At 47.4% G+C, this 12,070-nt stretch overlaps 1 protein-coding gene across 1 annotated transcript in view; it reads left to right on the top strand.

Annotated features, from left to right (window-relative positions):
- The first annotated feature begins 5,107 nt into the window (after nt 1-5,107).
- Agk (acylglycerol kinase) overlaps nt 5,108-12,070 on the top strand; it is a 61,671-nt gene continuing 54,708 nt past the window's right edge. The window contains exon 1 of the mRNA XM_051174625.1: nt 5,108-5,210. Within this exon, the coding sequence (XP_051030582.1) occupies nt 5,110-5,210 (101 nt within the window). The 5' untranslated portion in view covers nt 5,108-5,109. The remainder of the gene's footprint in view (nt 5,211-12,070) is intronic.

The following is a 12,070-nucleotide window of genomic DNA, read 5'->3' as shown; positions in this document are numbered from 1 at the left end:
TGAATCTCGACTGTTCCATGTCACGACAGCAGTGGCCATGGAGACACAAGCGTTTGTTACTGCCTTGGTCTTGGGCGAACAGAGGGGGAGCGGGAAGCTCGCCTGCATCTGCCCCCCCTTCAGTTCAGTAATCTTTGTATTTCCAGGACACGCGCCGTCCCGCGTCCCAGGCCGCTCTCCTGCCCACCTTTCCTGCTTCCTTGCTCGCCCTGATTTTGAGCTTCATTCTCCTCTACCCTGACCCGATCCTCTTCTCCCTGCAACTTGGGGAGCTCAAACTTTGGCTTCTTTTTTCTTTTTTCATTTATCACAGAGCCCCCACCCCGCCCCCTGCACGACCCCTACCGCCCGGCTCTCTTTTCTCTGCTTTATTCGCCCCTGTCTGCAATCGCCTCGCCCCTGTCATCGCTTTCCGATTTACTTCCAAATCGCAGAACAGTTTGTGTTTATCCTGGTGGACTCTCGATGGGGGGGAAACGATGGGCCGGCGACAGGCGGGTGGACGCACGCACGCACGCACGCACGCACGCACGAGCCAGAGACGGAGAGGGCGGGGAGGGCCCGGCCCCTCCCAGCCTGCGCAGCCGGGAGTGGGAACCCGAGGGCGGCGGGAGCGGTTTCCCCGTGCGGGGCGGAAGCGCTTCGCGGGCGCACACAGGAAGCCGGGCGGAGCGGAGCGGCGGCGGTGAGTGCGGGCGGTGGCGGCGGGCGAGCGGCGGGAGCAGGGCACCGGGCCGGCGTGGCGGCCGCGGCCGCTGCAGTCAGGTGTGCTAGTTCGAGTCCCCGGAGTTCCTAACCTGTGCACGCCGCACCCCCGACGGCGGGGCGGGCGGGGCGGGCGGGGCGGGGCGGGCGGGCCACTCCTCCCTCCCTGCCTCCCTCCCTCCCGTGTACCCGGCTCTGTAGTGGGTTAGGGATGCTACCGCTCCGCTCTAGCGGAGCATCCTCCTCCTACCGCCCTGGCCACCGCGGAGGCAGCGGCTGGAAATGTGGGAGCTGGGCGTTAGAGGGACAGCCCGCCTTAAAGGCAGAGCGGTGCTGCTGCTGCTGTAACGATTAAACAAGAAAAGAAAATGGAGATTTTTTTTTTTTTTTTTTAACTGACGTTGATGAGGATGAAAATCCTGGCTACCGAGAGGGAAATAGATACTGTCCGGGTGGTACGTATTTGTGAAGACAACTTAAAGTACGGGGAAATTCACAGGTTCTATTCACACAACCCCATCACGGCCAAATTAAGCAATCAGGGCAGGTGGTGGGGGTGTTTCCTCATTTTACTTGTGAAAAGTTAATAATCAGGGTCTCGCTATCCGGGGCAGAACAGAAGCGAAGCGAGGATTTGATTTAGTTCAGGCACCTGGACGACTCCTCTTTGCACACTAGGCTACCGGCGCATCCCCCCCCCCCATCTTTTGGTAATATATGAATCATTGATGACAAAAGGGACTTGGCATGGAGTAGGGGAGGCTTTTAAAAAGGCAGGCCACTCAGTGCCCTCGACTGACGGACTACCCTCCACCTGGGTAGTTTCGGCAACCCTCACACTTTACCTTCACAGGCATGAGCGGGTCTGTAGCTTGTGCTCCATTTCTCCTGTTTCCAAGCAGCGGGGTCCAGGCATCTGTCTGGGCTCCACGTAAGCGCGCTGGGCAGGTGTAACAGGCTGGGGTCTCTTTAGCTGCACACTCTTTCCCCCACAAACCTGCAGTATCAGTCAAAGGCTTGAAATCGCGACCTTTCCATCTGCTGCCCAGGCACAAAACCCGACCTGCCTCCTCATCTCTCACCTCCTGCAATCCCTTGGTCACCAAGTGCTGCCAGGGCAAGACCTCCAAACCCTCTGGGGACTCTTGCTCCTCCCTTTAGAGCTGCCTAGAAATTATGGCGTCCCCGCCCCCTTCCCTGCCGTGGCTTTCTTCAGCGTTACTTTCAGGTTCTAGCAGTCTGTTTTTAATATTCTGCAGCTCAAATATGATTATGTCATCTATCTGCTGAAAATATCAAGTCTCTCATTTCATTGTCTTCATAATATCCAAAGCCCTTAGTGTGGGCTCAAAGTTTTTTTCTTTTTGTCTTTACTGTTTCTCAAAGCCTGCTTTGTTTATCCCCACATTACAGTTATGGTGGTAACTGCTAACTAACTAAAAATGAGATGATTTCTCAGTTCTGGAACAAAGGGGGCTTTGGCAGAAGGGAGGTAATAACCAAGAATATAAATTTCCAGCAAATTTTGTGCACCGAGAACCAGTGTTCTAGAAGCTGTCCTGTACTTAGACTCTATTAATGGTGCTGAGCACCTGTTAGTGCCTAAAGTAGTGCATTGGCAGTTCAGGAAACAGAAACAGGAAGCTGTCACTGTCCTAACCTGAATCGGACTTCCTGTATAAGGCTCTCGTGTTAGAGATGCCTGCCTTATGCATGCAGGAAGTGAGCACTTTTATTTCTTAAGGTGAGGGGACACAGAAGGACTTTGCTGGTGTCTTTAAATCATAGCACCTTGTTCAGTCATGTTTATATACAGCTTTCTACTCCTCATCAAATTTAATGCACACTGGGTTTTATTTCTGAATTTTTGTGTCAGGTAAAACATTAAATAGAAGCTGGGTGTTGGTAGTGCACACCTTTAGTCCCAGCCCTCGGGAGGCAGAGGCAGGTGGATCTCTGTGAGTTCGAGGCCAGCCTGGTCTACAGAGCACGTGGCAGAATAGGTTCCAAAGCCACAGAAAAACCCTGTCTCCAAAAAAACAAAAACATTAAATAGATTTATATCCCTTTTTTGTTTGTTAATGTGTTTGTTACAGGAGTCTTAGCTGTGGCTGAGTAGAGAAATTCAGTCTGCCACCTTCCTATGTTTTTTAGAACATAATTTGATTCGTGTGTGTATGTATGTATGTGTTGTATGTATACATTTTGTATGTAGTCTTTATACACATGCGCACAGACACACAAAAACATGTGGCTTTTGTATACTTCTTTCCTCGGGTTGCTATAACTGGGGTGTCTTAAATAACAATTTCTTTCTCACAATGTGCAGACAGGAAGTTTGAACCCAGGATGGCTGCACTGGGTGTGGTACAATCGTCTTAGTTTGCAAATGGCTGTCTTGATGCTGTGTCTTTAGTGGTGGGCTTTGGGGTAGATGGAATGTGACAGCTGGCTGATGTCTCTTCTTAGAGAGGTGCTGATCCTACTCATGAGGACAACACCCTTATAGCCCCCTTTTCTCCACACCCTAATACCAGTTCAGTTGGAGTTAGGACAGCCACTTACAAGTTTGGAGACACAAATGCTCAGGCCATAGCATATTCCTAATGCCTTCACTTTGTGACTCCTCTGAATCTGTAGGGTCTGTCTGGCCCCTCCACGTCCATCCCAGTTAGGCCCATGGTTGTGGACCCATGTCCTCATCCCTCAACATTCATCCTACGGTGCTGCAGCGTTGCTTGTGTGGTTGTATGGCACTTAGAAATTTAATGATTATGCGCAGCTGACTTCGAGACTTCTCTTCCTTGCCCTAGCTCTTAACACAGGGCAGGTGCTGTCTATCAAAGCCCTCTTAAATGAGTGTTTAGGGCCAGATGGAGAGAAGTCAATAATTACGCAGGCCTTTGGGACTTTTTCTGTACTAGCCTTGATGGCTTCATTGATATTTGCGGTGTGGATGTTTCTTCCTAGGGGAGAAATTTTAACCAAGGGAAGTTAAAGGAAGAAATGATTTTCATCTCTTTAGGTAATAATATATTTTAGAAAAACTTAACGTTGCATATATGTAGTAATTTTAAGATGTCAATTGCCATCCTACAACTTAGAGGAAATTATGTAAAACTTCTTTTGCTTATTGGTTTTTTGATTGATAGTCCTATTTGAACATAATTGGGATAACACTGGTTATAGATGTCTTTACCCTGCTAATTTTACTTACATTGTATTTTGAGTTTTTTTTTTCTGCATCTGAAAATTCTCCATTAAAAAATTTGAATTGTTGTATGTCTCACTCACTTGATAGATGTTGCTAAAATACCTATCATGTGCCAGATTTCACTTGATGTGTAGCTTCTAGCAGTGACCAAAGCCCTACATTTACAGCTTATCCACTGGATAAGCTAAGTAACATATTAATAAATATAAATACCATCAAATGATGCCATTGCAAAACATTTTGGTTTTCCATAACGAGCTAATTTAAATTACTTACAGGAAGTAGGCAAGAATATTTTTTTTCCCAGGCGTCGGTGGTGCACGGCTTTAATCCCAGCACTTGGGAGGCAGAGGCAGGAGGATCTCTCTGAGATCACGGCCAGCCTGGTCTACAGAATGAGTTCCAGAACAGGCTCCAAAGCCACAGAGAGAAACCCTGTCTTGAAGAGTGTTTTTCTGGTTGTATTTTGTCATTAGTGAATATCATTTTAACTTAGTTTTATATGAGATAATAATAGCTCTTTGTACTTTGCATGTCTCTAGTTAATTGAGCATCTTTTACTTAGCCATGTGCGTTGAGTTGTTTTTTTTAATGCATATTTTTGCTAATTTTATACTGCAGACCTGGTGTTTTCTTCTGATTTGAATAAGCCGTTGCTGGTATTTTGGATCCATCATATGTAGGGGACAAACACTCAGTAGTGGAACAGTGAGACAGTAAGAAGTCAGGCATCAGGAAGCCTGGAGACCCTCTTCTCCACTCTGTTCCCTCCTCCTCCCTGCTAATGCGGATAGGGAAAGATGATTGGCGGTGATGGCGCACGCCTTTAATTTCACCCAGCACTCGGGAGGCAGAGGCAGGCGGATCTCTGTGAGTTCGAGACCAGCCTGGTCTACAGAGCGAGTTCCAGGATAGGTTCCAATGCTACACTGAGTAATCCTGTCTCGAAAAACAAAACAAACCAAACAAAAAAACAAAAGGAGCGTGAATAAAGGAAATGACGGTTGCTGAGTGGATGAGAAGGCGCTGCTGCTGAGACTGGACGGAAAGGGCGAGAAGAGCCACAGCAGGCGTGGCAAAGGGAGTGGGGATGGGGAGACCACAGGGCATGAATAATGGGGTGCTCCATGCTTATCTTGGATAATTGTGTTTTCTTCTTCTTTTCCCGCCTGTCAAACCTGCAGGAGAAGATGACTGCATTCTTCAAAACACTTCGAAATCACTGGAAGAAGACTACAGCGGGGCTGTGTCTGCTGACGTGGGGAGGTCACTGGCTCTATGGAAAGCACTGGTAAATGTTGATAGTCCTGCCCCATCTGCACCCTGCTACAGGGAGACCCGAAGGAAAAAGCAAAGGCAAACGCTTCTGGTGACCTGTCCCATGTAATTACCCATACGACACTGTACAGTTAATTATACCTGTAACACACACATTAATGCATGTGGTTAATGAGGTCGGAAAGCAAGCGGTATTTCTTCACTTTGTTATTGAAGACATGAGGACACATTCTGGACAGAATACGGTCCTCTCCCAAGTAGTAGTACATTGAAACCGTAACTCCTGTATCTCCTTGGGATTGCTGTCCAGTTTGTCTTACTGTGGACACTATTGTTAGCCCCTGGTTGCTGGATATTTGTTGGCTCTGCTTTCTCCATCCCCTGTGACTGACTACCTTCGCCTATTTCATTAGATTGGTTAATTTAAATGAGGTCACAGCTTAGCACCCTTTGTGTTTGCATAAGGAATTTAGTATAATCATGGGTTGTATCAGCATTCAGACATAGCAGGAGAAGAAAGTGCCAGCTCATAAACAGATTTTTCTTTGGTATAAAAATCATAAAAACAAAAAAAAATTTAAAAAATGCAAAAATGTCATAAAGATTTAACATAATTGTAGTCTTTATAAGTGACCAAATGCCACGTCTTGTGTGTGCCAGACACATTCAATATTGCTTTGCTGAGTAGGGAAGCGTGAGGAATAATATTGGGAAAGACATCCACATTTGATACTTCTATGAGTGCTCTCAGCTTACCGCTGACAGAAACCTTGACCCTGAGTGTGTGGTCTGGTATTTTGCAGCAGAGTGGTTCTGTCTTTGTAAGTATTCTCGGAGCTAAGCACCGAGTTCTGTTAGCTAGTGTCCACTGAGCTTAGCATTTGAAAGGTGAACGAGAGCAGACCTTTCCTCTGTTCTGACCTGGTGCTCAGGGGAGCCTGTACTGCCTTTGCAGGGACCCTAAGGTACACTGATGCTGGTCACGGGGGCCCCCGTGCCCGCCAGGTGAAAATCTGTGTCTTCAGAGGTCCCCTTTACTCCCTGAAGTCTGACCTTTTAAAGGGCCCTCGGTTCTCCAGGATGAAGAGGCCTTGCTCTGAAAGGGTTGAGACAGCTTGACAGAAGGCAGGCCTGCCTCCTGTGCTGAGATTACGGCTGCAGAGGCAGCTCCCGTGCCTGCTCTTCTCTTTATCACACCTCTGCATAGGCTGATGATGCCTCATGGGCCTTCTCACTTTCCGGTTTCCCACCTTGATTATTCACAGTGGCTCGATGCTGAGTGCACTCACGTTGTTGTGCAGGAGATTTCTTGGACGCCTTTGCTTTTGCAGAGCTGAAACTACGCCCTTTGGACGTCCTGGTTCCCTTCCCTCACCCCTCGCGAGTCTGCCGTCGGTGGCTGGCCCATTGCACTTGTCAGCTGCCCTCAGTATTCACACTGTAGAATGGGGGTAGCCTTGTCACTTTAAAGGCTGAACAATTATATACCTCTGTGTGTGTACAGCATGCGCGACTCATTAACCAGCCGAGATTCGGGTTCCTTCTGCCTGCTGGCCATTGGCAATAATGCTGCAGTGGACTTGGGAGAGCAAACGCCTCTTAGGTTGTGGTTGTTTTAGAGACATACCTAGAAGGATGGCTGCTGGATTTTGTGTGGGAATGTTAGTTTTTTTAAGGAGCCTTCAAATTGTTTTTGCTAACAGCTTTTGCAGTACTATCAGTAGTGCAAAAAGAATTCCAGTTTCTCTACATCTGCGTTAACCTTTGCTTTGCTGCGATGGATGTGAGGTGTGTTATTGCGGTAAATAAGGATCAGGATAAACAAATAGGCTGAATAGATGTTTATTTAGGGAGAAATAACTTACAACCTAGACAGATGAACACCAGGAAATTCAACCCGATCCTCTCCTGTCCGAGTCACGCCAGAAAGAGAGGGCGCCTTCCTCGCCCCCTCCGACCTCCTTCCTCAGGTCACCTCCGCCCATGGCTCCACCCCCAATGGGCGTGGTCAGTGCCACAGAAGGACTATCTCACTACAGTGTGTTGCGGTATTTATTTTCATTTTTCTAAAGATACAGTATTTTTCACTCTCCCCCCCCCCCCATTTTCCTTTGGAGAAAAGTCTGTTGAAGATTTTTGCCCAGTTCTTCCTTTAGCTTAGTTGTTGAGCTGTCTGAATTCTTTATATATCCCATATATTAACCCTTAGGAGATGATTCGCAGGGTTTTTCCTTCCTCGTCTTTATGTTGGCCTTGCACTTTGTTGTGTCTTTGGGAATCCAGAAGTTTTTAAAGTTGATGGCCCGCTTGTCTGTCTTTGCTCTGAGTAGATTTTTGTGTGTGGTGTATGTGTCTGCATGTACGTGTGTTGCTCAGAAGTCCGTGTTGAGTGTCTTCCTTAATTGCCCTCCACATTGTTTTTGGGGACAGTTACTCATCAACCCCGGAACTCATTGATTGGGTGACACTAACTGGCCAGCAGGTCCTGGTTATCTCTGTCTGCTCCTCGGGGCGAGGGTTGCAGATGTCACCCTGGTGTTTCACGTGAGTGCTGGGGTTGCATACTTAGATCCTCGTGCACGCAGGGCGTGTACATCCCCAACTGACTCATCTCCTCAGCCCTTGCCTCAGCTTCTAGTGTCACTCACATCCCAGAAGTGGGTGCCACATGCAGCGGCGCTAAGCTTTCCCCCATGTTTGCATCTAGGAGCTTCATAGGTGCAGGTCTGTTTAGGCCTGTATGTTTAATCTGCATATGGTGCAACACTACGGCACGGCACAGCCTCGTTGTTTTGCATATGGGTGTCTGGGCTGGCACCATTCATAGAAAAGTATTTTTTTCTTTGCTGTGTGGTCTTGGGACTTTTGTTGAAGATATTTTATATGAAATGGAACTTTGTTTCTAGGTTTTGTGTTGTTTTGTGTATCTGTGTGTATGTCTGTACGCCAGAACCATGTTTTGATTACTGTTGCCTTTCAAGAAGTTGAGAAATTACAAAGTGAGAAGCTTCCAGCTTTTTTCTTCTTCTAGATTATTTTGGCCATTTAGGCTATTTGAGATTTCATATCGATTCTGAGGTGGCTTTTTCCTATTTCTGTGAAGTGCCATTGCATGAAATTGGTAGAGTGCTTTGTATCGTCTTCCAATATATGAACACATGATGTCTTCCTGTCTGTTTGTGGTTTTCAGTGAACACATCTCTCACCTACCTAAACTTCTAAATATTTGTTACTTTTTATCTTCTTGTGTGATTTCTTAGTTTTCTTTGTTAATTCTTTTTCTGTCTGGCAGCTTTGCTGAAATTGTTTTATGGTTTTAACACTTTTCCTGTGTTTGGGTTATAACTATTCTGGTGTTCTATAAAAGATCATGTTATCTGTAAAGAGAGATAATTTTCTTCTTCCCTTCCAGTTTAGATGCATTTTATTTCTTCCTTCTCCTTTTTCTTTTCTTTTTTCTTTTTTTTTTTTTCCACCCCCAACCCTCAACTCCATGGGGTCTTGCTATGCAGCCCAAGCTGGCTATGAACTTAGGACCTTCCTGCCTCAGCCTCCCATGTGCTGGAGCTGTAGGCATGTGCCTTCACCTAGCACTTGTAGTTTAGTTTCCCTCCACACTCGCTGGGACTCAGTTGCCCCTTTCCTGTACTGCCTGGCCTACACAGCACACCCTCCTCCCCCTTGTCTCTGCCCCCAAGCTCCTGCTACCCTTCCCTTTGTCTTTCTCTGTCACTTGCACAGACAACAGCATGGCAATGGTGTGCTGAACAGAGACTTAAAAAGCTGGGGAGGGCGGTGGGTGAAGACAGCCATGGAAGGGACAGACAAAAGGGCGGCGCACATCTGCATAATGCTGTGAACTCTTCCTATAAAACTCCCCTTGCTATTGCGGGCCAGTGAGATGGCTGAATGGGCCCAGAGCTTGCCGTGCACCCACAGGAAAGTTAGATGGCGTGTGCATCTGTCAGCCCACCTTTGGAGTTGTGGAGACAGGACGGACAGTCCCCTGGGCTTCCTGGCTAGCCAGTCTAGTCAAAACTGAGTCCCAGGTTCCCCGAGAGAGACTCTGTCTCCAAAATGAGGGTGTAGACTGATAGAGGAAGACACCCCACATCAACCTCTGTCCTCTCAAGTAGAGAAGTACAGGTGAGCTCACCTATACAAAGTGCAACACACGCACGCACGCGCACACACGCACGCACACGCGCGTGCACAAACACATGCACGCACATGCGCGCGCGCACACACACAGTTCTTTGCTGTTGTACTGATTTTTTTTCTGCTTGCTCTTTTCTTATCATAATACTATATGGACTTCGTCTTGCGTGTATTGTCCTGAAGCCCCACACATAGAGGGACTCAATGCACATTTTGTTAATGGGAGGGGACGTAAGGATAGGATTCAGAAGCAAAGGGTCATCTCCATTGATCCCTTCTGAATTCACACATCCAGGCTATTGATCCTTAAAACAATAATGCATTTCATCCGTAGTCAGGTTCCTCTTCCATCTTTCACAAATGCACTTGTAATATTCATGACTTTCTGTTTCATCTTCCGCCTTCTCCATGCTCAGACAACCCTACCTCCCATTTTAAAGAGGACACTGAAGGTCATAGGCGGCAGTCCCCATGCATACCTGTGCTCTTTCCTTCCGTGTGAAAGGCAGCCGCCCTACTGTCCAACGCCAGGCTCCGTGCCTGCTGCCTGTGCCTCATCGTCTGTCTGTTCCTCCCTATCTTTCCATTTCTAACAGTTTTTAATGTTAACCTCTTAACTTTTCTGCCACTTTAAAACCAGGTTGAGCTGGGCGTTGGTGGCGTACGCCTTTAATCCCAGCACTCTGGAGGCAGAGGCAGGAGGATCTCTGTGAGTTCCAGGCCAGCCTGGTCTACAGAGCCAGTTCTAGGACAGGCTCCAAAGCCACAGAGAAACCCTGTCTCAAATAACCAAAATAAGTAAATAAAACCAGGCTGGTAAAATTTGGTTCCTACCTCATCATTTATTGAGCATGATCTTGACGGTCGTAAGTGGCCTCCTAGTGAATGCGTACTTTGCAGTCTTCACCTGCCGAGTTCAGTCGTCTGTCATCTTCTCGGTCACTTTCAGGCTGTCCTTTTGTTCTGTTTGTCTTTCACTCTGGTGTCCCCACACTCCATCCCTACGTGGCTTATTTGGTAAGTGACCCCGCGACCCGTGACGTAGCTGTTCTCAGGTGAGAGATGTAGACTCTGGGACCATTGTGTTTCTTTAGGTATCCATGTTCTCTTGACGTTCCATGTAAACATAAGGCGAGGGGACATTGACAGCAGGTCTTGGGGGGGCTGATTTTAATTTATTTTATCTGCCCATAATTCATTTTTACTGCAGGCTCCTATTACTCTTTTGAGATCACATTTATGTGTAGGCTTTATTCCATTGTTTATATTATTTATAGATTTCTTCTCTTTTGAGAATTCCTTCCATTTTCTCCCTTCTCCCAAGTTTCAAAGAAGAAAGTAATTTTTTTTTTTTTTTTTTTTTTTTTTTTTTTTTTAAGATTTCTCCTGTATCATTTTCCTGCTGAAGGCTGCAGTAGTTGGCAGGGATGGCTCTCAAGGCAGCTCTGTGAGAGCCACTGAAGAGGGGGAAATGATCCTGTGGGCTGAGAGTGCAGACCCTCTCCAGATGCTCTCTCCGAGCTCCAGATGCTCTCACCGAGCCTTCTGGGATCCCTGGGGAAGAGTATCTCCCGGGCTGCTAGTTCATCACGCCAGCATTCACCTGCAACAGCCTTTCACGCTTTCCTCGTCCGTTAGTAGCAGAGGAGAGGAAGCTGTGTGTGTGCAGGCTGTCACTGGAGTCGCAGTGACAAACCCCAGCAGTGTGACCTTGGGCTCTTGAAGCTGGATATTCTTCAGCTGAGGAATGGGTACAGTTGTATGTTACTGGGTTGAATAAGGTAACTGCAGAACTCTAGCTCAGTGTATTGTAGACATGAGTTCATGGAACGCCCTGAGTGATTTGATGTAGAAACTGCGCAGCACACGTGATGAGGGCGTTTGAAAGGCAGGAGAGATGCCCAGCGGGACCGGAGGACAAGGACCTGTCAGGTGACTGAATACGATCTGAGCCCGTTCCCACTTGTCCCCCACGTGTAATGAGGCAGTCTGAGAAACACTAGCGCGGAGTCCAGGTAGGACCTGAGAGATGGCTCTGTGGTTCAGAGCACTCGCCGCTCGTGTGGAGGACCTGTGTGTGTTCGCCAGCACCTGCACAGTCTCCCGCTCTGTCCTCAGGAGGATCTGATACCTCCTTCTGGCTCTGCGGGCGCCAGGAATGTACATGGTGCACATACATATATGCGGGTACTCACATATATACATAAAATAAGTATAAATAAACCTTAGACCCCACACGGCATGACTTCAGGAGAGTAGGGCACAGACTAACTGTAAAGACTAACACAAGGCATACCTGAACCCCTGGATCTGATTCATGCTCTTCCTGTCCTGTAATCACTGGAGACCTTGTCCTCGCTTAGTCTGCCATTGGTCATTGTCCCTTGTCACCACTGTTCAGCTAGCCCCTTTGGCTCAGCACGCGATGGTCCTAACCCTGCTTCTTTCTGCCCCTCCCCCCCATTTCTGTTTATGTCTTTGGCTCCAGCCAGACTTCTGGTATTACTAGTTCTATCACTGACCCTTGCCTGTGACTCAAGACTCCCTTCACTTGTTTCAAGGGAATATCTAGCATCTCAACGTGGTTAGAATTGCTGGTATGTTTTCCTGAAGATGTTTTTAAATCTCAGTCACCTTAAGTTAAGCTTGCAGAGCAACTGTGATGCTGTGGGCCCTGTGCTGATAGGTTTGCATTGAACTTAGAAGTTTGTTTCC

Source organism: Phodopus roborovskii, unplaced genomic scaffold (genome assembly GCF_943737965.1).
Source record: "Phodopus roborovskii unplaced genomic scaffold, PHOROB, whole genome shotgun sequence".
In the NCBI taxonomy this organism is placed as follows: Eukaryota; Metazoa; Chordata; class Mammalia; order Rodentia; family Cricetidae; genus Phodopus; species Phodopus roborovskii.
This window is presented reverse-complemented; position numbering and strand designations above follow the sequence as displayed.